We start from the raw sequence: 26,022 nt of genomic DNA, 5'->3' as shown, positions 1-26,022 counted from the left end.
GCCTCGTTAAGCTGCAACTCATAGTTAATCTTTGCCCAATATTCTAAGCTCGCCACTTCTTCTTATCAAGTAGTTCCTCCACGCCACATGCAGGATTGTCTGGACAACAAAATGTACATTCTTGCCTGGCAATTCCATAGCCTTTGTCGACACAATGGCGCTGGCAACTTTTGGCACATCTACGGTCCACGCTTAGCAGCACCCCACCAACTTTAACAATAAGAGCCTAAAATATAAAGGAAAAACATAAAGAATTTTTTAAAAATTATTATTAAACATATGTTTGCGCATATATTTCAATTGAATCAATGCGTTATACAAAATAGTATTTTTTTTTCAAATAACAGCTACTTCAGTTATTAAACTAGAGTTTATATAAGAAATTGTCTGTGAGCTTAAGGGTCCCAAGATCACTTTCTACCAATCACTTACGATTTATCCGGGAAAAAAAAAAAGAAAAAAAAACGTATTAAGAAAAATATCGAATGCTGCCTTGTAATAACATATTCCATATTAGTTGATCGTGAGCTAAAATATGCGCTAAAAAGAATAATTTGATATATTACCTGACAGTATTTAGAGTTTTTGCTACATATGGCTAAATCATCTTCTTCAGTTGGAAATAAACACGAGTCAGAGACATTGAATCCTCCGTTGCTGAAATCTGCATTACAAGAATAACATCTTACTTTATCTTTGTGTTTGTCTTCGCGTCTCAAAGCATCTGCAACGAGAGGAAGAAAAGTATGAAATTTCTATAATTTATGACTTCTGTTACAGGTCATAATTTCAGCAGTATGCGCTAGCTCGACACGCTTGATTTATTGCATTTCTCTGTTCGTTAATATCTTTATTTAATTTGCACTGACGGATTAATTCGAGCCTCAAGTTTTTCATTCTCGCTACTGTGCTCTCATTACTAGTATGAGAGCACAGTACACAACTCTCTATATGACTGAGTTGTATACTTCCGGTGGACCGAATTGGCTCCAGAGCAAGATTTCAAGTTATTTTATAATTTTTTTTTTATTTATTAGAAAGGTTGGGGATCAAGCTGATTAATAATTCAGCAGATCTAGAATTTGCAATTTAGATCTCAGCCTTTACTTGTTTGCAAATCAGAAATAATAAGAAAAGCAAGATAAGTAGTTTTTGCATGGTAAGCCTTCAAAAATTTGGCGGGGGGGGGGGGGGCTGTGGCCTACAATGTGAATAGTTGATAGAAACTTCTTCAGAGTACATATCGTATGGTTTTTATATCACCTTAGCACTCAAACTCTTTTTGCACCCAAGACAATAATGGAAAAAATTGTGTCTGAGGAAGTAGAAAATGGAGTAACATGTACCTGTGGTGTAGTGGTTATCACATCCGCCTAACACGCGGAAGGTCCCAGGTTCGATCCCTGGCAGGTACAAGTTTTTTTTTTTTTTTCCCTCTCCCTCTCCACATACAGCATTGGTATGCTGTAGGTCTCTATTATATTAAAGTACAAGTACACATTATTCAAAATGGGAGAGACACGTGTTTCTAATAGCAAACGAGCGCTGTTCTCCTGCCTGGAACATATATCGTATAATTTGCTTCCAGTAAGCATTAAAAAAAAAGTTGTACATTTTTCATCTACTGCATTTTTTAAGTTAAGGCCCAAATTTCTGAAGTAGTGTGTGTGAAACTTGAGATATAATTATTATAGCAAGCATATTTCAATTCAGTACTTTATGACGAGACTGCTATAATAACGAAATTCATAAAAAGCAAAGATAAAAATGACTATAATTCGCAGGATCTTTATGATAGCAGTCAAGACAGTAGGATCAACAGGGAGGTGTGGGGAATAGGAATTCTATAATAAATCAAAGATGTTTTGTGGTCACGGTGATTAAATACTAATCTTTACACGAGTATCCTCCCTTGAGTACTGTCACTACTAACATATGGCAAATACCGAAGGATGAATCACTAACCCAGTGACGGATTGCTGTTCTAAAATAGGGGTTTGCGTCACTGGTAATGTCAACAAGGGCGCGCTTGAATTAATGAGAACGTTAAAGGAAATATTTCGCAGAAGAATAAATGTTTCGGCGAAAAAGGAATTCGTCAAAAATTATGCATTCATTTTCATTCAACGAATTGTTCGTTATTCAGCGATTTTTTTTATTTTTATTTTTTAGATTAATTGAAATTCGTTGAATTGTTGGGTGAGCTTTTCTTTAGATCTTTTTCGGTGAATCGTCTTTCAGAGAATTGTCATCCGAGGAACTTTCTGTTCCACTCCAGACATATTGACGAGATGTAAAAAATTTCTGGACTTTTTTTTCCTACGCGATTTTATTTTTATACAAGCTTGCAGTTTTATTTTTATACGATTTTGTATTTATTATCACTGTTAGTGTTTGAAAGTGCACATTTTTCATATTGAATCTGGACTTTTTTGTACGTAGATTCAGAATTTCATGCAAGTAAGGTGCTACTTTTTGAATTAGTGAATAAATATTTGTTTTTAGTCTGTAATGTTTTTTTTTTTTCGTTAATAGCGAGTGGCTTTTAATGACTTGACATACAATTTCACCCTTTTCAAGAAATAATAACGATATTCGAAACGCACAATATAGATCACTATCTAAAAATTCTGTGGATTAATTTATGGAGTACACTTTGCTTTCTGAAAAAGAACACCACATAGCAATTAAAGGTAATGAATTTCATAAAATTTAATGGATTCTTACTGAAGATAACTTTGAAAATTGGGTCCATGGAGAGATAGTTTTAGAGAGCTAAGGTTGTTGTATCACTGTCACGAAAAACCTTTGAAATTATAACGCAATTGCTAAAATTTTAGCAGATGCACAAGAGTGCGCTATTGATCGTACCGTAGTGAGAATCCAAATGCGTTTCCATTAATCTTCTCTAGTAGGACACCTTCAAACGAAGTTCCATCCCACAAGTATGCTCCACCCTTCATAGACCAGTGAGCGAAGGTCACACGTCAGTTGTCACCAGCTCGTTTATATTTCTCGGCTGGTTATTAAGAAATGGAAAGGCTAATGTGTTTCCCGGAAATTGGTGATTTAGGAAACCATTAGGGTTTTGCTAAAATTTATTTAATCCGTCCCTTACAGTTCACCCTTCCCAAAGTAGACCTTATAATTTAGAAATAAGTAGAACACATTTACAAGCCTTCCGTTATCTCCATTCTGCTTTATCACTACTCTAACGTTTGTGCAAGCTTGTATTTCTGTCTTTTTTTTTTTTTTTGATGCGTTTGATAAGTCGGATCACTTCAACAGAAACCTTATTAGCGGCAGCGAAACATTTTTGGCGGAGTGGGCGAAAATCCAGATTCCAGATAGTACTCCAGAAGCATGTAATCTTGTATTTCACTGCACGATATCTGAGTTAGTCAGATTCTTCTTCCATTTTGAAGTCTTATTTTACAAAGCAAGGACACCAAAAGCAGAAAATGAGCAGACGGCTTTTTTTTTTTTTATATCTTAGTCTGGCTTAACTGACAAAAAAGGTGGAAACTATTACATCACTCCACGTATTTTAGCTCTTTAAACTACTGCCCTTTCGGATATATTTGGATCCTTTTCAGTAAAGTTAGAATTGTATGTAATTTACGCACTCTAGAAAGTATTTGTAATTATCTCAGAGACTTGAATAGTTAACCGAAATCCACAGCCAGTCTCGTGTTGAAATATTTATTACTAGCTTTAGGTCGCTGTTGAGGTATACCTTTAGTAAATGAAGGACTTAGAGCAGGACTTTCATTACTTATCCAAAATTTCTGAGTAACATATTATTGACCATTAAATGCTCACCAAATTAATATCCCTTAATTAATCACGAAATTACAGAAATAATACAGATATTAATTTCTACACTTAGATCGTATTTTCATCTTGTGGCTTTGTGTCGGTGGGTTTATCTGATTTGTGTATATTAAATTTCTATCCAGATTTCTGAACTTTAGATTTGCATAACTGACTCAGTCATAATGGAAGGGGAGGACTGCAATGCGCGAGATTTCGAAACTGACACAAAGCGAAATTCGTTTTTTTTTTTTTTTTTTTTTAAATTTCAGAATTCAGAAAACTTGACCGTAGAATATGTACATATAAAAGGGTTTTATATCGATCCCGCATACGAGTGGTCACAAAACATAACACAACCGCACCATGCGTGGACAAGAAAAAAAAAGGAGTCTGCGTCTTTGAAAAATTGTAGGTTTCATTCATTGGGAGAAAACGATATGGGAAGGGCTGTTTTCAAAGAACAGAGATAGATAAAATGAAAGAAGAAGATGAGAAGTTGGTTCCCATAAGTTTCAAGCTGAATTGTGTCTGGATGGTGACCATTGGCTGTGGTCTCACATGATAAGGGGAAAGCCAAACAATGGTAGTGGCCAATTCGCTGGTGCAGCTCCCATGAAAGTACCAGTAAAAAAAGACAATGTAGAAACAGAGCGTCTATGGTGTATGAGATAGACAGATAGAGAGAGAGAGACTCATCTTTTAAGCGAATTATCCTCTTCTGTTTATAATCGAGATTTCTTAGGGAGGTTTAGAGTGCATCATCCGAAATCTGAGAACAGTATTCTAAGGGCAGTTGGATTTGGGATTTATAAAGTGTAATTTATAAAGCTTATGACTGGACAAGCTCGATGTGAAAGTCAACCTAAGAAGAGAAAACTGATCTTGATTGGAGATGAAACATTATCAAAAGTCTGAGGAAGTGAAATAAGATCTTTCTTCAGGAAGTAAAACAGGACAATGTTTTGATAGCAATGAACCAGTGTCTTAAATAATGATTATGAAAGATCTCGATGCTTGAATCGTTTGAGCATTATAGTATTTCTCGAATAAGAGAAATGGAGAGTAACGTCATCACCAAAACTGTGGTTAGTGTTAAATTGTGAATGAAGAATTTTATAATTATTAATACTTCATTCATGATTTAACATGAATTGCATTTCCTGAACTAAGTTTGCTCCTAAATAAATTGTAATTTAAACATTCACTGTTATTTGTTCATTGAAATAATAATTGTAATTTTTTTTAGTTATTTTATCTTGTATAAATTATTAATATAACTTGTAAATGTGTCCTAAGTGAACTGTAATATATGCATTTTATTTGTTGTTACGGAAAGTGAAAGTATTTCTAACGGACTCTGCTGATGTGATTTGATTGGCTACTGTCAGAAAACTAAGTTATTTCATGATAGCGCGTGCCTTAGCATTGAGAACTGTACAACGATCACGTGATAATTTCGTGGTTTCGGTGGGAAAAAGAGAGAGGATTTATGATGTAGAGGAAGAAGGAACCAGAAGGAAAATGGAGTGAGTGTAGATAGGTAGTGAGACGTGACCTAACCTGAGATCGAACGTCGCAACAAAGATTTGGAAGGTTGTTCCGATTTTAATGAATCTTAGTTCGAACTCATTATTATTTATAGTTTACTGTCACCTTGTAAAGGAATTTACCTGAGTGAATGGATAATAATAATATGATTGAGATTTATCGTAAGACAAGTTATTACGAGCAAGAAAATACATTTTCCAGTCTTAACAAATAAGTTGTTGAACTCAGGGATACTATAAGTTTTGTGTCGTCTAAAGTGGAAGATTATCGAGTGCCTAGAAGTGATGTAAGAATTTTCCATAATGTGCAAGCTATGATGATCATACCAGTAAGAATATCTATTCTATAACTAACGTGTGATAGTGTTGCTTGTGTCCGGAGAACTTGGTAAACTTTCGTGTTGCTGAAGCCAGCTAGTCCAGCTTGATTGAGTGATATTATAAAACATTTCCGTGTGAAACTAATGTGAGAAACTTCATTGAAGAATTAGTTCGTGTTTGAATGTGGTATCTCGCAATGTATATGTAAATTCAAGACTGAGCCTTTTAAAAACTATTTTAATCCTCTGATAAATACTGATAATCCCAGCTAAGTGTTTGATAAAAATTGAAGTTTATGATTATTTTGTGAGATTAAAAAGAATTAATTTTTTAAGTGTTTTGCTGAATATTGATATTGTTTAAAGTGAAACTAGGTTGAAATCCTAACGGATGAGAATTGTAAAAGCCTTATATATAAGTTCTAGCAGTAATTGATGCACTCAGCTGAGTAGAATCTAAATACTTTATAGAATGCATAAATTGTATTCAAATTGTACTGATCTTAATAGAGTTCTTGTTTCTTATGTAAGAATAATTTTGTGAAAGAATTAAATATCTTGTTTGACTTGATTCTTGTGCTTGCCTGATTTCAGTTTCATTGCACCGCTCATTAAAATACGAATCTTGCGGGAAACCCTATGTATAAGTAAGAAAATTTCGGCCTATAGTAAGTTCACGTTGTTGTTGTGCTATTTTATGCTTGATTCCTTCACAATAATTGTGTGAATTCAAACATACAGTGGCGCAGTATAATAATAATTTTCTTTATGTTTGAATGTGGGGTCAACTAACAGCTAGCAAATATAAGGTTGGATGAAAGACAGTCACAACATTAGGATGTGGTGAGAGAGAGAGAGAGAGAAATAGAAGGAAGAACTTGAGCAAGAGTACAGATGGCAGGTGAAGACCACAAGATGGTTGGTAGGTAAGAAGACCTCTGTTTCAGACCGATCAGATGCCTTGGAAGCATTGGGTGACCACGTGAGTTTCTTCAAACTTAATTTGTAAAAAAAAAAAATCAGCTAACGCCTTTTTATTCCCGTATATAGGGAGTAGGCGAGGCCATTTAGCCCTATCTAACTTTTGGAGACTGAGTGGGCAGTTCAATCTCCACTGGTACCCAATCAGAGACAGATGGCCCAAGGCTATCACTAATTAAGCGGTACACAGTGAAGAGAGACGGCTCAAATGTGCCGCCATCTCGTGGTCCCTAACCCTAACACAATATATTTAATGTCTGAAATAATGTGGGTTCTACGGTCGATTTTCTTGAGTTTACAGGACAAAATACCTGCTTGCCCGTGCCAGAGATCAACTAACTCGGGAACCGGTCGACAAAAGGCTTAGAAAAATTTCCTCTAGTCGCCGACTAGACTCGAAACCAAGTCTTCCTTCGTGCGGCCAAGCGCCGTGGTATGCAAACGCCACATCCACTGAGCTACACAGGCTCTGTGTAGCTCATTGGATTTGTATATAACTTAATTTGTATATAATAAAAATGTTTATTCCTAAATCAATCTAATTTCAAAATTGATTCGTTTATTAATATTCTTAACTTTGAGTTCTAGAAAGAATGCTATGACGTAGCTTAGTTTTTAAAGTTTGTAAAATTAAATAAACAAGCAAACGCAATAGCTACTTTGATATACAAATTTCAAGGATACCTACCATTTCTTTATTAGTAAACTAGATTTATTTTCTTTCATGGAATGCGAAGATTGAAATACAAATAAATAATTGAAACAAGTTTATTATAACAACATTTAAGCAATAGTTCTTTGTTACATAATTTCCATAATTTTGGGATTCCTCAAGCTCCTTGCGGTTTTCGATTTTCTGGCTCTTTTATTGCTGCTTTAGTTATTTTTTTTTTGTTTGTTTTGTTATTCCCACCCACGAAAGGTTATTTTATAAACCTATAGTACATTTTGTAGCGTGGGCTGGATAAGGATTTTGTTTGCTATTTTTATCAATTTATACATTTTGTTTTGTATTTTTCATTTATTTTTTTACTTAGTCTGGACATCCTGCTCTAGGGACAAACGTGGATCTTTTTCAAGCCACTTCAGGCCTCCAATAAGCGGGAAGGTGGTCTCACACCAGGCGAAGGTATTCATCTTTCACCAAAAGACCATCACGAACATCCATGCCCACTGCGGGATTAGAGCCTGCAGCCTATTAGTTGAGCGTGTATGCTAACCACTAGGCCAACCAGATGGGCAATTATATCTAAGTTAGTTGGGCAGAAAGTGGATCTGGATAATTCGTGGAGTTCGTTATTTTGTTGCATCCTCAGATGAAGTATCTTCTGATGAAAGGATTTGGCTAAATAATTAAGTATTCTTATTATTAGCTACTGCATCCACGGAGTCCCAGGATCGCGAATGCTCGTTCGGTTGGAAAGACCTGGAATTCGAATCATGCCAGGACTCAGGGAACCGTTATAAGAGTTGGTTAGGTGAGGTAGCTTTCTCATGCTGAGGTTTAGCATGAAAAGCACACACAGTTAACAGACATGTTATGTTGATCTCATAGAACTCTAGTTGGTACGGCGGTAATTCTAACTAATCAAAAGTTTGCTTCAAGAAAGGGCAATCCATGTCACATCTGTATGACACCGATTTATAAGATTTTTCTGTCTTCAATTTAAAAAGAAAAACGAAAAAAAAAGTCTTTATAAATGTAAATGTTCCTCACATCGTGACGAGATTAAAGTTCAGGTTTTTAATAGCTAAAGGACACATTATGGCTGTGTTAAGGAGAAGTTATAATAATAACAACAATAATAAGTACTTATTTATATATTACAGTATCTTTTTCAATTTTCTAAAATGGCTTCGCTTTCCTCCACATTCCTCTCTGATATTATTCTTTGCAAATAAAGGATTATTACATTTAAATTTTTATGTGTAATTTATGTTGCCCTGTGGAAATGGCGCTTACTTCCATAGCCCTGAGTCTCACTAGGAAATATGCTATATGTTCGATTCTAGTCACCAACTGGAGGAATCTTTCCTAGGTATTTTTTTCAGTCGGTTCCCGAGTACGCAAGTAAGTGTTTCATCTCGCAAACTCGTGTTTTTAACCTCGCAACTCCAAAATCGGCCATAGATCTCGCATTGCTTCAAACAGCAGTATAATATACCCGATAAGATTTAGGGTTATCAGATGGCGACAGTTGTCTGCCGTGCTCTCTTCCCAGAAGGTGTTGATTCACTGATATCCTTGAACTCAGCTATCACTGAGGGGTGGAAACTAGCTGTCCATCTTTGTTCAAAAAGAAAGTTTAGGTTATTAAGGAGCGTTTACCTACTCCTTTGGGAATACAAGATGTTACGGTGTATTAAAAGATGATCCAAAGTGTATAAAAGTTACACAATTTTGAAACTAGAACGAAAGGATCTTTTAGTTTCTTCAAAGTAAGAACTAAAAATGGAACTGGCTTGTTATTGCAGCAAATACTTGAATTTGAATGTGAGCTGTTGACACTATCTCATGAGCAACCAACCAAGAAATACTCCTTATTGAAGTAATCCAAGCGTATAGTTTGTTAATAAGCAATGAATTATCCGCATGGCTTGTCAGTTGCTCATATGTTTTAATATGTTTTAGTCAGATTAGAAAAGTGTAAAAAAGCACCTGCAAATTTTATATTCATACTCTCAGCAGTATAATCATCGCGATTCCTCAAGTATAAAATATGCTGACAGACTCCATAAATTATTTGAATAACATGTCAGTATGTGACATCGGGCACGCATTATTCAACATCGTTTTCCTTGCTTTTATTGATTTCACGTAGAGATGACGTTCCAACACAGTCATTTTTGGCATAACTCCAACTTAGTTTTTCAGCAAGCATGATAATTACAGTAATATGGTTCGCATTTGTGAAAATAATTACACCCAAAATTATCTAATAAAGGTATCAGAGAGCGTGTTTATAAACTTGGAGATAAAGCTAAATGTTGGCATACGAAACTTACAGTTTTATTTTCAGAATTATAATAATAACAGTAAACGTTATGCTATACCTATTTCCTATTTTTGAATATTTCAAAGTAGTTGGCTGTTATGTATTTGAATAGAATCAATTCATTAACATTACATGTAAAATCGTCTGCTTGTTGAAGTAAAAAGCGGTATAACAAACATTGCATCTCGTGCATGTATTTAATTGTGCCAAATACGGAAAGGAAGTAAGAACCGATACTTTGAAAGTAAATTTTATTTAATATTAATCCTACTTGTAATCGATTGTATTTTTTAGTTGCTATCTATGGTCAAAAAAGTATCAGACTTTTTTTTTTTTAACTTGACACGTTTAGTAATGACTTTTTTTTTTTGTTTATGTGGCGGAAGATTCTGTATATAAAACAGGTACTTATATCGATTACTGTTAGCGGAATTTTGTGGCTGGCCGTAATCAGAGAATACGATCGTATTATGCATATCACGAACTGGTTTTTGAAAATATTATATTTCGTTGAAAGATAATTTCGTAGAACTCATAGAACAATAGCAATTTCTTTTCCAGTCTTATGCATCTAAAATTTGCAGATCACATGAAAGTATATGATAGTGAAGATTGCAAAATAGTATTGATTCAGAGTTAGTGAAGTGAAATATAAAACTCTCATGTCAGAGAATATATAATAAAGTAATTACAGCAAATCAAACCTACAAGTCAGCCTACAAGGATTTTCTCTCAGAAATGTCCCTCATCACTCGAACTTATTTTGCATCATTTACAGTTGAATGTTTCCTTTTATACAATCGCTAATGATATTAATATAGGAGTGGTTCAAAGACAGAACCCTCTGATACCTCACTAGCATCCCTTAGATTCTCTTAGAGGAGTGTCTTTTAAACTTTCTGAAACTGCGAATCGCTACATAAAAAATATTTCTTTTTCTCTGAACCTGTGTGAAAATTATCGGAAAGGGTTATGATAAATAATGTTGGCTGAAAAATATTTTAATCAAGAAGACGTGTGATCCATAACGTTAAAAATAAAGTAACATAACTATTCCAGAAATAGTCAGTTAAATAAATAAACTTGAATAAAAATTCGTACTTTCTCAGTCACCTAGGTGTTATCCAGAAATCACATCTAATAAAAGTCATAATGTTTGTATGCTCTAGAGCAGTGTTTCTCAACGTGGAGCGTACGCGCCCACAGGGGGACAATTTCAATATTTTTTTTTTGGGGGGGGGGGAATTTGAAAATGTACATGTACATATTTATATTATACTTTTTCAGAACTTGGCTGACTATTATGCTAGGGGGGGGATCAAAATTTTTGAGACGTTGAGGTGGGGCATGATCCAAAAAACGTTGAGAAACACTGCTCTAGAGTCTAGAGCACCCCTACAAGTTTTCGAGGAACCCTAAGGTGCCGCGGAACATCATTTAAGGAACAGTGTCTTAGAGTCAGCATGCACCACTCTTTGATACCTCAGATAGGCACGCTCTAATTTATGCTGCAAGTCTATTTTCATACCCATCCTTTTGAGTTTTTTTAGTAACCTTCAGGGTGGAATTCTGTCAAATGTTTTGGCAAAATCTAAAAGGATATTTTATGAGCAACACTGAAATATGCTAAAAATTATATTTTTTCCCCAGCTTTATTTACATTGGTGCATGGATTAATAGTATATTTTATTAAATATTCAAAAGCGTATATATGTATAGATAGATAGATATATCAGTCTCTCCCATTACACACACACACACACACACGCGCGCAAAGTTTCATTTGCAGTGAGTGATAGAAGACATTCACCCTCGTTTTTTAACAGAACTATCGCTAATTTTAGTTTAAAAAGATTCAGTGTTTTAAAAAAAGATTATTGATCTTTGTCGTTTAGCATAGGTACTGTTGTGGTAATAATCTCAATAACTGTTGTTTTAATCATTAACAGAAGAATGCTCAAACCAAAAAAAATTAAAATAAATGTCTGAATCAATGTTCCTTCTAAGGTGTGCACGTGCATACCGGTCAAAAAGGGAGCGCATACGCCTAGTATCTGCGCGCACAATTTTTTTTTTCTTTCAGAATTTTTTTTTTTTTAATGGCGCAAAGACATCAAGGATCATACTGCGCCAGGACATAGGTCATAGCAGTACGTGTGGTAATTGGTTAGTAGGACAAGCACAAACATCCATGCCCTTGGCGGGATTCGAACCCTCAGCCTCTTGGCTGGAGAGCGGATACCACTCGCCCAACCAGGCCGGCCTTTCAGAATTTCTAATTTATAGTAAATTTTTGAACGTATTATAAAAACGAATTATATGTTAAATCATACTTATTTTATTTAGTAATTTTCCCAATATCTCCACTCCAATATTACTCTAACCTATTCCAGTTTCTTCTTCTCATTATTCTTCAGCCATTTTCTGTCCATTTGCTAGACGAAAGCCCCCCCCCCCCCCCCCCAGAAGGCCACCAAATCCTATATCAACTTGCACAAATAAATTAAGAAAAAGCTTTAATTATATTTGCTTTTAAACTTTCGGATCGCGCTAACAAATCAGCGAGTATCTTGAGCATCAACTAACAATAATTCACAGTTTAAAAAAAAGTGATTTGAATCTTGTTAAAGATGAGATTTAAATGTCAAGGTAAAGGTGTTTCTTTAGCGAAGCATAAATGTGGTGTCATCCTCGCAAATCTTTGAAGCGACCAAAGATGTGTATAGCAGTGATTAGAAAGTAGAATTCAGAAATATCGATCATCACCGGAGACTTTGACGTAGTCAACTTTGTAAGCGGCCTTTATTAATAACGCAGGTGGTCCTGGCAAGAATTTATAGAAAGAAAGTTTAACTAACCATTGTTCTTAGAAGTTATTCTTTATTGAACTTTCATGAACAGCTGATCATTGCCGTGGAGGTCGATACAATCCAGCTGTGAACTTCAATCAGCGTCTTTATATAACGTTAAGAATACATTATTCCGAATCCAGTTTCTCATTAAACGAACTGCCTTTGTGATCAGCGTATTACAGTTCAATACTTGACGCAGCAATGCTGCTTCTGTCAGACGAACAGTTACATATTAATTACGGATTTATTTACAATATTACGCATTCTTATATGTTTTATAATTAATTTCTTTGATAGTCATGAAAAAAAAACAAAAAAAAAACAGTAGTTCCTGCGTGTATCGTGTTTTGCATTATTAACACAAATACCAATCAACCGATACTGGAGAAATTTGTATTATTGCTCACGTTTTTATTGCATTTATTATTGCCTACCTGGCTGGCCGGGAGGTTAGAATATTCGCTCACCAACCAACAAACTGCGGGTTCCCATCCAACCGTGGGCATGGATGTTTGTGAATGTGGTGGGAGATTAATTTCATCCCCCTGTGTGTGAGACCACCGACCCTTTTTATGAAAGGCCTGAAGTAGCTTCAAAAGTTCGATGTTTGTTTCCGGTCTATGTAAAAATTAAATTAAAAAACTAAAAATATATTACAAAAATAAGACAAAAATTCTTAGCTCACGTGCGGTATTATATGTTTATACCTTTTGTGGGCGGAAGTAACATAAAAAAAAAAAAAAGAAGAAAAAAGTATCCTATCCTCATCTTCGTGTATAGACTAGGTAAGAATTATACTGAACTCATGCATCTCTTGAATATTTTGTATTATTCTTTATAATTCGTTATTACGAAATTTAACAAAATTCGAACAGTTTATTAAAATAGATTATTCATATCAAATTTGGAATTCGAATTCTAGTGAAACGTTTGTATAAGATGTTTTTTTTTAAAATATTCTATTGTATTGAATGGTGTTTATTATGTTAACAATATGAGTTCGAATTATAGTTAACAACATGAATATCCGTGACTAATGATTAATTGTATGCCCCCTTCAACTGAAAAATGCCTTTAAGTTTTTAATTTTTATTTAGAGATTTTCTCTCAACTGCAAAATATAACTAAAAAAACATCTTGTTGCATTAAGGATATACACTGCTTGGAAATAACTTAACGGACACCACAGTGTGAGGAACAAATAACCATGATGCCCACCTAAATAAGATGTAGGACCTCCTTTCTCTGTGATGACTACAGCAACCCTATGAGGCATACTTTCCACAAGCGTATGATAGCGATCAATGGGAATTTTGGATCATTCTTCCTGTATGTATGTAATGAGGTCCTGGACTCATGTAGAGGCGGATGTCTCTTGACCTCACCTGACGCTCCAGTTCATCGCACAGATGTTCAGTAAGGTTGAGATCAAGGCCCTGTGGAGGCCAGTCAAGTTCATGTCCACAAATCACGCAGTTACAGCAGCAGCCTTATGACAATGTTTTATCATAAGGCTACAGTGTATTGTTTTGCTGCAAGAGTCAATGGTCACTTCCACAGAAACGGCACAAAGTAGGAAGCATTGCATTTTGCATAATGTTCAGATACCTCTCAGAGTTCAATGTTCGTGCCACCACAAACAGAAGTCGGAGGCCAAACCAGGAAAAATAGGACCATACCATTACACCGCCATCTACAAATATCATAGTTGGAGTTACGCACTCTGGTAAGAGACGTTCACCTGATAGCCACCACACACACTACCCATCCATCTGACGGGTAATGTCGGGGGATTGCACATATCCTACCATGGAAACTCAGTTTCGAATGTTTTTGTGCAGATTCGGTTCCAGTCGATTGCCCGGAACCCTACATTCAACGTGTCAGCCGACGAATGGCGGTTTTTACGTATTATCCTACGTAGCATCCTTACGATCACGTTTGGTGAATGTGGGTGGGTCGTCCATGTGGGTAGCACTTGCAGTTGACTCCCTACGCTTCCATCTCAGTATGGTATCGCAGATTCGTCACTTGGCATGGCCCAATTTGTCAACAATTTGCCGAATAGATAGGCCTGCAACATTGCATCCTATCACCACAACGCCTCTTTCAGACTCCGTCAGTTCCTTTCTCCAGCCATTTCAACCGCACACATTGCATTTATTTGGGATCATCATCATCATCCCTTCAATTTATACCGGCTACAAACGCGTTAACTCGTTACATAGCACGATGCACCTTGTCCATGGGATTATCCGTTGACTTCTTTCTAAGCTGTGTATTTTCCACTTGTTTCGCCTTACTTGCACACTTATTTTCATCTTTCTTTCTTTCTTTTATTTATTTATTGTGTTGAATCAAATTTTTTAAGTTGTAAAAGTTCTCATTTGTGTGAAAACGCTTATATAAAAGCACGATTTGGGATTATTTACGTCCTATATCTTGAACTCAATCCCCATTACATTTTAATTAACTGCAGCTATGAGACGTCACTCCGTTAAGAAATCAACCTATTTTTTTCACGCCTGTTATAGCGAGACTATAATCAACCTATTATAGCGAGATTTGGAGATCAGATTCCCAATCTCGCCTGATTTATGGGATTAAAAAAATTCCGAGAATTGGATAAATATCCGTGGAAATCCCGGAATTTTAATTTCCTCTACATCCAAAATAATAAAGTATGCTCATGTTACTCCTTAAATCATTAAACAACATCTAATTATTTCATCATTTGAATAATGAATAATAAATTTTTCTCTCATGGTAGAATATTTACGTTTTATTTATTTATTTATTTATCGTATGGCTTGCACACATGGTTAAAAGACAATAAGATAAAATACACACGAATATAGATAAGATACACACATATATGATAATATGAATAAAAGAAAATAAAACATCTACATTCAGACAAATACAAATATGAAATTTATGACAAGCATCAGACAAAAGATTAATCATATTTTAACATTTAGGTTTTTAATCCAGTTGATCGCTTCTGAGGATAGATCAAAGATATCCTTAAAGTAAGCTTAAGTTTGATATTCTAGCAAAACTGTCCGCAGCCGTTCTCGTATTCATATGCCGTTTATCTTTCATGTAATCTGGTTTTATTGTTTTATTACTCAAAATTATTTCTTTGTTAGTTTTATTAAAGAACTCCAATGAAGAAAGTGCCAAATGCTTCACATTCCTCTGCTGGAATTGTTCATATCTATATACTTTTTGGAGAGGTTGCAATTTTTGGATAATGCTTAATGGGGGAAGGCTGTTCCACCGAACAAAAATAGAGGGAATGAGCTACGATTGGGAGCAGCAGCAGGCCCGGACTCTCAGCAGTTCAACTAGAAGAGGACGCCGACTAAACTCTTATTCGTATTATTGCAGGTTTAACAGAAATGTGGGGAACACGATCGATGTCAGTTTTACTAAACAACACTAACTGAAATATCTGCATAAGAGACACTGCAAAAACTAGCCATCTTTGAGGTAGCGACTGAGAGTCTTTCAAAGAGGAATCGACAATGAACTGAACCGAACTCTCTTGTACAGATGACGCATTTTTAGAGGTTTTAGGTGCATTATCCCAAGCGTGATAGCATTATTCCAAGGTTGAGTGGATTTAGGATTTTAATAAAAAAACTCAAGGTTTTTTGTTCGAGGAGAGAGAGAGAGAGAGAGATTTGGTTGTAGCTGTCAAGCTGAGCATTATCAAAGGCAAAGTGAGAAGATTAGTTGCGGGGAAAAAATCTTGTCCAGAAACACTGAAGGTGAGTAGGTTGCTATCGTCCCATCGAAACATGATCTATAGATGAGTGCTAAGCCATTTATTATAGATGGCTTAGCACTCATCTGAGCCTGAAGTTTTAGGAAAGAAGAGTGATTGAAGAAAGGGATAGGTGAAATAGACCATAAAATAGTAGTTAGCTGAGAAGCCCTCGATCCAGACTATAAAATTCCTTGTAAATGTCAAGTGCAATAGCGCAAGTTTCTCTAAACCTGTCTATGCACGTGTCCAGAGGAGAGTGATGTGGACGGAGAGATCTGATGTAGATCTTGATTAACGAAACCAATATTGATGGTCACGGATTAGTCGACAGTTCCTCAGGTATCGAAGATGTTAATCGTCGATGACTCTTTTCATCACCTGAGATAGTACTTTGGTGAGAGCAACCGGCAGACAGTTCAGTAGCGGACATCTATCCCTTCCCTGTCTGGAACCCCCTGTACAACGATCCACCACAACCACTCCGAGGAGTAGATGCCGACTGAGTATAATATACTTCAGAGATGATAAATAACAGATTTTAATTCTGGAGTCCATTTCTTCAGTACAATTGTTCGGATACTATGAGGATCAGAAGCCTTTTTTGTATTCACGTTGTTCAAGATTATTGTGATGTTCCTGGCAGAAGACCATATGAGGCATGCAATGCATTGCCCAGGCAAAGATGATACTTACTTGATCATCTATGCAAGATCGTTATAGAAAATGATGCCACGAGATCAGCTTTATCTTCAGGTGATGCTGTAATGATGTCACTACGTGAGATAGAGATATGAGCACAGATGGGAAGATGCAAGGGGGCCAAAAAGCACTACTGACATTGGCATAGGGCGGAAAGTTCCCCCCTTTCAAAGTCAAAGTTAATCCAGCGAATGATTCTTTTGTAAGTCTTGCAGGTTTCATTTTAGATTGTGAATGGAGCTGAAGATTTTATCTCAAGCCACTTAAATATCCTTTTCCTCCCCATTCTCGCCCACTTCGTGTTTTGGATGCGTAGTAGAAATTTTGAACAGAGCAGGGAATGAAGGCTCTCATTCCAGCATCATCGATAATTTCTGTAACAAAATTACATGTACAGTAGCGAACAAATTAATCCGAACACTCGTATTTCATCTCATCTCATCTTCCTTTAACCCTATTTTACCTTGGATTTATTAATCATCAGACCTCAAACCGTTTACAGGATAAGGTGGTCAGCCATACGCCCTGGTGTAGCATATGTCCTGTAGTGTTCAGTTCTCAAGGCCGGTTTGCCTGCTTTCCGGGATAAAAAACCCCAGGATAAACTGAGGAAAAAACCCTACTATTCACGCCCAGGTCCGTCTAACTTGGCTGAGGAAGATCCTTCAGCTCCTCACATCAGTGACGGGAATCGAACCTAGGACACTCCTTCCCCAGGCATATGGTTGTGAAGCGCACACTCATATTTTAAAGGAAAATTTAATTTCACAAGAAAATAAGTACAAAAATTAAACTCCCAATTTATCTAATAATTGATATGAGCTCCTCTGTTCCTAATAAGTTCATTAATTCGCTTAGCGTTAAATGTGTTCTACCAACATGGAACACATTTTTCTTATTTCTGCATCTCGAAACCATACTTTTATAATGGACTGTATTAAGATTTCCTTTATATCACAATTTAATTTTCCAAGTCTCTTTTTCACTATTGCCCACAAAATTTCTATTAGGTTAATATCAGGGGAGTTACCCGACCACTGAAGCTTGGAATTGATTTTTGAATTTTTGTCTTTCTTTTTGATGCTTGTCTTCCTGGATCTGTGGGACCACTCTTTTCTCCAATATTTTTATGTATTGGTCACTTTTCCTGGACCTCGTGTAAAACAACCCCAGAACATCTTTCAGCTGGGTGTTTAGGAGCTTGTTGAAGGTGGGTGGGAGAGGTCTTCTCAGTCGCTGATTTGCGAACATAGTGTACTCGCTCTCCTTGGACAAAGAAATGGCTCTCATCTGAGAATATGACCTTCTTCTCTTCTCAACAGTCCAATCTTTGTACACGTTTTTCCCACTGGAGCCTCTTTTTCTGCATAGCCTTCATCACAGTTCTTTGTTTTTTGGTCTGAGGCAGTCTTCCCTGCTTCTAGCAATCTTCGACGGACTGTCATGTCAGAAACATTAACCCCACTAGCTGCCAAGTCTCTATTTAAGTCTAGAGCAGACAATCTTAGATTCATTTTGCTTTTGCTAACTAGTAAACGATCTTGAATAAGTGTAGTTTTCCTTTTTTCGCCCACGTTTTCCTTTCCTGTCAGGAGAAAATGTACCTATCTCCCTAAATCTCTTTAGAATTGCATTAATGTACCCAAACTAACACCACACTCATTGGCAATTTGTCTTTGAGTCATAGATGTGTGCTGAAAAAGATTACATATTTTTGAACGCTTTCTTAGAGATACAGGGTGTTCGGGATAAATTTGACATATTTATAATTAATTATATTTTTCCGTAAGTTACATGTATTAACACACACTTCTCTTCATTTAAAAGTTTGGACCCTTCTTCATTCACATACAAGATGTCAGAAAGGATGGATAGCTGGAACCCACCTGAATCATGGAAGAGAATAACTTGTATCATGATGATTCGTGCCCGCCATCAAAATAAGGATATTACGACTGCTGCCCAATGCTCCCTGAATACAGTAAAAACAATCAGGCATGAACTAGAGACTTGCAATGGTGACTACGAGGATGTAGCAAGAAGAAAGATCCCTAGCAGACGATCTGATTGCGTTCGTACAGCAGAATTCCTCGCAAATCTGCAGGAACAGGTGTTGAAGAACCCTGGCATTGGAATTCGGGCTTTGTTCGTGGAGTTGCTGACTGTAGTCAAGCCCTGGATAACAAGGGTAGGCAATGGTAGGCCGTATGTATGGCAGCAGGATTCGGCCCCTTGCCACACCTCTGGGAAAAGTCAAAAATGGTTGTCTGAAAATTTCTACGACTTCACCAGTCCAAATGTTTGGCCTCCAAACTCCCCAGACCTTAACCCCATGGATTATTTTGTATGGGGCGCAGTTGAAAAAGACACCAATCGCACTTCCAGTAATACAAAAGCCCAGTTAATGGATAAAATTAAAACAGTTTTTGCGGCCCTTCCCAGGGAGACTGTAGCATCAGCTTGTTCGAGGTTCCGACGCAGAATTGAAGCTGTGATCGATGCTAATGGTGGTTATTTTGAGTAAATCTTGTTGATAGTATTGTAATTAACTCTGCCTGTAATGTTTTTTTGTCAATTCATTAAATTTAATAGATACAAAGAAGATTTTCTTTTTCCTTACGAAACTGTCAAATTTATCCCGAACACCCTGTATATCTATTTTATAGCTACACAAAATGAATAAAACACTACGAATGTCAACGTGTTTGCTATTAAAACACACAACATTATTAATAAACATCGTAGAGACAATTGAAACACGCAGCACTCAACCAAAATAATGAACTAAAACCAAACTTATTGTGAACTGAAACTTAAACCAAAAATTTGACGAAAATTCAGCTTGTTCGGATTAATCTTTTCACTACTCTATCTGGAGAACGAAAACAGTAGGCTAACCATGAAAAAGGAGAAGAAACATTTATAGATCCTCCCACTTTAGCGCTGTTCCAGTGCTAAAGTACACAGGATGTGAATGGCTAATACAGGGGTTCTCAACCTGCTTGTGGTCGCGGGCGCATTCGAGATTGGGAAGAGAGTGGCGGGCACCAATATTTTTTCTATGAAAAATTTATACTTGCTTATGATATCAAATGATAACAGTTAACAAATTAACTATGAAAATAGAATAAATACACATGTAATATACAACTAAATTATTTGATAATCATTCTTTGTCATTATAATTATTATAAATAACAAAACACAATTTCATAAGAGGTTTTTCCTCAGGTGTATTTAAAAATATATAGAAATATAGTTAAAAATTATAAAAGCATAAAAAATAATATTGTATATATCGTCAAATTAATTAAATTAGTGTGATATTTGGCATCGCATTTCATTGACTAATTTCTACCAGTTGGGAGTGTACGATGATGTTCCTATTCGTAAACAATTGTCAAGGTTGACATTGAAAGAATCGTCACTAATGCAATACAGTCGCACAATAAGCAAAACCATTTCTCTTTACTCTGGTTAAAACAATGGTCTTCTTCCTAGTCTTTGTAGGTTCGTTTTTTTTTTTTTATATATATTATAATTTGGATTATTCATCGAATCCCGCCTTGGGTATGAATGTTTATGATTTTCTTTAGGTATGAGATGAACTCATCGCCCGATAAGACCACCTTCCCTTTTATTAGAGGTCTGAAGTGACTTGAAAAAGTTCCATGTTTGGTCTCTAGAGCAAGCTTTCCCGAATATATAAATAAAATTACCGAAAAATATATAAAAATAGAAGAAAAAATTCTCAGCCTGCCCACGGTACAAATGCACGGTTTACAAATAAACCTTTCGTGGGAAAAAAAATAAATAAAAACCAGCTTTCTTCGACTTGGTCAGTGGAATTCGAAAATGGGTACCGATTGAAGTTCTGAAAATGAAAATCACTAAGGAAGATAACTTCACGGTTAGGGTAGTGGGAATGCAGGAAAGCAAGCTGAAGGATAATAAGTCAAAGCGGTCCGAAAGATTTTCAGTATTGGTGGAGTTGTAGAGAACGAGTTCGTCTGTTATTTGGATATTTTACCACAGTCGTGACGATCGCCTCGTACTCTGATCTCGAGCCGTTGCCACGCGATCAAGGTAACCACAACCCAGCTGTCGCACGCAGTTCATTTAACTCGTGCTGTCGACATGGAAATCGTTTTCTCTGTTAACCCTTTTAAAGAATCTTCATTTCGGTAGCATTAATCTCACCCGCATAATAAGGCAAAGAAACCTTTGTTACAGAATGTCAAAAGAGGGGATTCGGCATGAAGCATCCCCTCGCAAGGTATCAGATGCACAAAAGCACCAGTGGCACTCTTATGCGAAGAAGAAATCATACAGGGTGTAGTTGGACAGTTAAGATGCGCTATGGCTGGTGTATTAGTAATTTGGGTTTCTGTCAAAAACAGGAGAGCAGGTTTGCATGTCTGCTGGTGATATTGTACATTATTTAAGTTATTATTTATACCAAAAATGTTGAAAGTGAAGTGAATGTGGAATTCATTTTTTGTAGGGTTTTTCAGTTTTTGAAATTTTGGTTGAATTTTTGAAAATCTCTTCAGATTTTCCTACTCATGCAAGTGTTCCTCGATCTCCTTCTTCCACTGACCTCAAACCCTATCCACAGTTTTTATGATTAAAGCACCCTTCATTCTTCTTGTTCCACTTGATTTACCTCGTAGTGATCAAGCTTCAAGATTATCTTCAAGAAAAAAATCATCTATAATCAGGTGCCCTAAATTCTGATCTCTGTACTATCCTACAGTGGAGTGATGACAGTCTAATCATCTTCAATGCTTGGAACACATTTTTATCAACGCAAAAAGGATCTTAATTTTTCTCCCTTTACCTTTTGACAATATTCATTTTAACAATCAAGATCAGACACCAAACACCTCTCTAAAATTCTTGATGCTATTCAGAAGAGGGTTCGGCTAATCAAAGACTTCTTTCACACACTCTCCAGCCATTGATTCACAAACGGTCAGGTTCCGTTTTTTTTTTTTTTTTCCTCTTCTACAGTTCCCGTGAATGCTGTTTAGTAGCACTGGTATCTATCATTTCAAACGTGCTAAACATGCAATAACATAAGCAACAACTGCCCAACTTCTTTTACAGTTGAATTGCAAACCCAACGAACTTACCATTCGCATTCATCTTTCATTCTATCGGTTCTGTGGAACATTCTTCTCCATGAAGTATTCCCCAAAGATCACAGCCCTACCTCTTCAAAAAAAGAACATCAATAGTTTACTTTTTTCTTTATCCATAACCATTGAGGGTATTGATTTTCTACAGGCTTTGTGGCCCCTCTCCTTATAGAATTAGAATATACACTGACTTCGACAGATACAAAACATTTCAACCTATACTTTAAAAAAATATTCGTAAGCTTTTCCTTCTGAATTTAGTCTCTCTCTCTCTTTTGGCAGTTTTATCAGTTAGTTCCAATCTTAAAATCATCGAATAAAAAAAAAAAAGAATCCTGTTGACGTGATCCAAAACATGAGCCTGATTTTCGAAAAGTTCCCTTTATGTACACGAGAGATACAACTGCGCTAGAAGAACGTGATCTGCATTTTAATGCTTTTCACCGTTAAAAACAGACTGATTCGTTCGATGTTTTTTTTATAAGTAATAGAACTGTTGCTTTGCCGTGCAACAAATGGATCTTTCCATTCAGCATAACACAAGCGATATTTGTAGCAGAATATAAATGTTCATTTTATGTAAATATTATTCCATCAACGCGGTCTAAAAAAAAAAAAAAAGCGAAAGTAAATGAAATGAAAGATTGGGAAAACTGAACAGTGCCTAATAACGATAGTTTGATGCTCCGAATGCTATTCTTTTGTATTGAAACTCACGCGCGTGCTAATCTTAGAAAGGTCTGAATACCTAATTTTTTTGAGGGGGGGGGGGCATCAAACTATCGTTATAGTTTAATGAGTCTGAAAGAGAGAGAGAGAGAGAGAGAGAAATCTCAGAAATGAGAGTAGATGGCAAAAAAAAAAAAAAACTGCGGTGTAATAATAAGATTGTTTCTGTTATTAAGATATATATTTGTGTTTTGATATCTTCACATTTAACAAATGAATCAGTCAAAAAAATTATGAATAACATCCGTATATACACGCTTACTTGTCTTTGCATATATCAAAATTATTATAATTCACTCATTTTAACATTTCCGAACTCTAAAAATATTCTAAGGCAGTTTCTCTTCCTGAAGCGAAACTTCCTTAGATTTTAATGATCCTCACTTTTAGTAAGAGTCATCAATAAAAGAAACCACTTTGAAATATGATTGGTTGCTGATTAAGCCTTTTTGATTACATAAAATTCAAATATGATTATTTCGTATAATTAGTTGCGCGACTAATGAATATTATTTGTAGATAATGCGAAGTGTTTATAAGTAAAAAAATTCATTTCTAAAAGAAGCAAATGTGAAAGGCCTCTTCTGGATTTATTAATAATAAAAATCTACTACCGTCTTCAATCAATCTTGACGGGTCTGAACTTGCTGAAAGGTTTCCATTCCCCCTTCCCGCCTCTGGTTGCATATGAAGGAAAATGTTGCTCTGGAGACCAAATATGACTTATTTATTTCTTACTTTATAAGCAAGGTAGCGATATCATACGAGGCGATAAAAATCTAACTCGTCTAACTCCTGATGCATCCATTCCCTGTTTAATTGTTAACTTATTAGTTGAGTATGTTTGTTAGGTTTTTCCTGTTTTTGCAAAAGACGACAACCCAGCGAATACACTCAGTCAATAAAAAAAAAAAAAAAAAAAAAAACAGTGCATGAGTGGTCTCCTGCGATGAAGCGATTTGATTCTATTGCAATCGCAGAATAATAATAATGCTTATGAAGAAGAAAACTTGAAAGTGATTTTTCACAGATGAGTTCCAAAATATATCCTATGATTTTCCAGCATAAAAATACGAATTTGAAATCCTACAGGTGACACCGAACTAATGGCAATGATAGAGGAGATTTAATACTTCGCCAACTGACTTTTAAAAGAATGTCACTTAAATGATACAAATTTCAGCATTCGCTGGGAAGAGATCAATTCTCTCTGTGCATTTATCGTCCTCAAGCGATATTTTTTATAGAATAATATAATTTTTAAGAATTATAACAGAATATTAAAAAGGAAGGAAGAATGGCGAATTCATGAAGACGTGTGCTGTTTGGTTTCCCAAACAATAATTGCCTTAATTAAGGGCGATATGAAATCCCGAACTTTTCATTTTGGAAATCTTAATCATAAGTTTGATGTAATAATTTTGTTTACTGTGTGTGTAACAGCATAATCAAATGAATAAAAAGTTTACTTTGTAGTATTATTTAGTAATAATCTAACCATTTAATAGCTAAATTTTTTTGGCTAAACAAATATCAGTATTTCGTGTCAGTATACAAAAAAAAAAAAAAAATGCAAATTTCTCGAACGACGAACGCAGGCGCCATCTATAAATAAGTATATAATCTATTATACATTTTCCTATTTATATGATACCGGCGATATAGATGGACCTGTAAAATGTAAAGCAAGTTTGCTTTCTGAGAACGTTAAATAGATTTCATGATCGTTTTGACATCTATAAAAATGAAAATTTGGTTGATTACGAACTAAATGGGAGGAATAATACAGACCCAACCCAGTTTAAATCATTAGTAGTTTCCCAAGAGGTTTGCAAATCAAAGGTTGACAACCTACTGCTGTAAACAAGAATTCATCCAACTAATTTGAAAAGGTTCTGAATTTTTTATTTCACTATTCGCATGTAGAATTATTTAAATTATGTTAAGGTATACATGGCTTTTTAATAATTCATTTAGTATTAACATGTTAAACAGGTTTAAGTATTTTACTTATAATTCCTATTAAATAGCGAAGAAATTAAATCAAAACGTTGACCACTAAAATTCTAACATATTTTATGTGTTAAAAAAAATCGCTGTAATTCTAGCGATACATTCAAACAAGTTTAAAGTATGTTTGCATCAGTCTTTGCAGAAGAACTTTGATCGAGCAGTTTGGAAAGGAAATAAAAATAGGTATTTTAGACTTTCGGTATCATTTAGAATACTATTAAATATATTTATAGCTCGTAAATAAAATAGTGAAAAACTTACTTGTACCACACCATATCAATAAAAGCAATGAGATGAATGCTGAAGAGTTTTTTAAAATTCTGCACATGTCAGACGATGTCCAAAGGATGGGCGCAGCATTCGCTTGCACAAAGAACCACAACGTTGTGAAAGTTACGGCACTGTATTTGTAATTCCAGATTTCAGCATATCGTTACTTACCGGCAAAAATGGGTGTGGTCTGGTGTAGGAGCTGGGTAAAGACCACAAAGGCGTAGCCATTGCTTTAAAAACAGTCCAGATGTCATGCAAGCGATCGATTAATGTAAAGCTTTTCAGTTTTCTTCTACTTGAATATTGCTTGTAGTGCTGGAACATGGTGCGAATAAGATATTATGATTTGATTTTAGCATTACCATACTTCGAAAAAGTAAATAAAAAATAGAATGATGCAAAAAAAAAGACAAAATAATAAAATATATGCATCCACGTGATAAATTTCCCTGCCAATATCGACTTTGTAGCTACTTTCGTGTTTTGTTTTTTTTCCTTTGGTGGAATATAGAAAAATACAGATTTGTAATCAATATAAGTACTAAGAAACATGTTCACGCGATACTACTGCGTTCAATCTATTACTGTTTTTTTTTTTGTTTTTTTTTTTTGTAATCTGGGTTATTATTATTGATCCCGTTATAAGTTGCAAACACTGAAACTACAAAACTGCAACGAGAATTATTTATTTGAAATTCTATCGATATTACCTTTTATCGATCTACTGATATAAACGTTTAACTCATCTTTAGATTAAAATTCGAAGTGTAATTATAAAAGAAGTGGTTGGATTGTATTCAAGACTTCCACTTTGAGTTCAGTTTAGAATGATTGCCAAAGCCCAACGAATTTGCCTTTTTTTTTTCCCCCCTTTTCTTCA

At 35.5% G+C, this 26,022-nt stretch overlaps 1 protein-coding gene and 1 non-coding gene across 2 annotated transcripts; one reads left to right on the top strand and one right to left on the bottom strand.

Moving 5' to 3' along the window:
• Positions 1 to 25,216, bottom strand: LOC150099494 (uncharacterized). Its single transcript, XM_090404436.1, has 3 exons — positions 25,131 to 25,216; positions 567 to 724; positions 1 to 226 (listed from the first exon to the last, which is right to left on the bottom strand). The coding sequence occupies exons 1-3, from the start codon at positions 25,195 to 25,197 to the stop codon at positions 44 to 46; spliced, it is 408 nt and encodes a 135-aa protein (XP_090260562.1). The 5' UTR covers positions 25,198 to 25,216; the 3' UTR covers positions 1 to 43.
• On the top strand, positions 1,343 to 1,415 carry TRNAV-AAC (transfer RNA valine (anticodon AAC)). Its single transcript has one exon. It is a non-coding gene; the product is annotated as a tRNA-Val (tRNA).
• Positions 25,217 to 26,022: the final 806 nt, after the last annotated feature.

The sequence above is a fragment of the Typopeltis vanoorti genome, chromosome 14 (genome assembly GCF_054136105.1).
Source record: "Typopeltis vanoorti isolate ZY-2024b chromosome 14, IOZ_Tvanoo_1.0, whole genome shotgun sequence".
NCBI classification, from domain to species: Eukaryota; Metazoa; Arthropoda; class Arachnida; order Uropygi; family Thelyphonidae; genus Typopeltis; species Typopeltis vanoorti.
Note: the sequence above shows the minus strand (reverse complement) of the source record. Positions and strands in the feature narration are given on the sequence as shown.

Bases quoted from the DNA above. Each gene is read 5' to 3' on its own strand.
- LOC150099494 (XM_090404436.1), bottom strand. From the start codon at position 25,197: ATGTGCAGAATTTTAAAAAACTCTTCAGCATTCATCTCATTGCTTTTA. The intron at 725-25,130 runs GTAAGTTTTTCA...CTCTCGTTGCAG, and splicing joins ATTGATATGGTGTGGTACAA to ATGCTTTGAGACGCGAAGAC. The intron at 227-566 runs GTAATATATCAA...TTTATATTTTAG, and splicing joins AAAACTCTAAATACTGTCAG to GCTCTTATTGTTAAAGTTGG.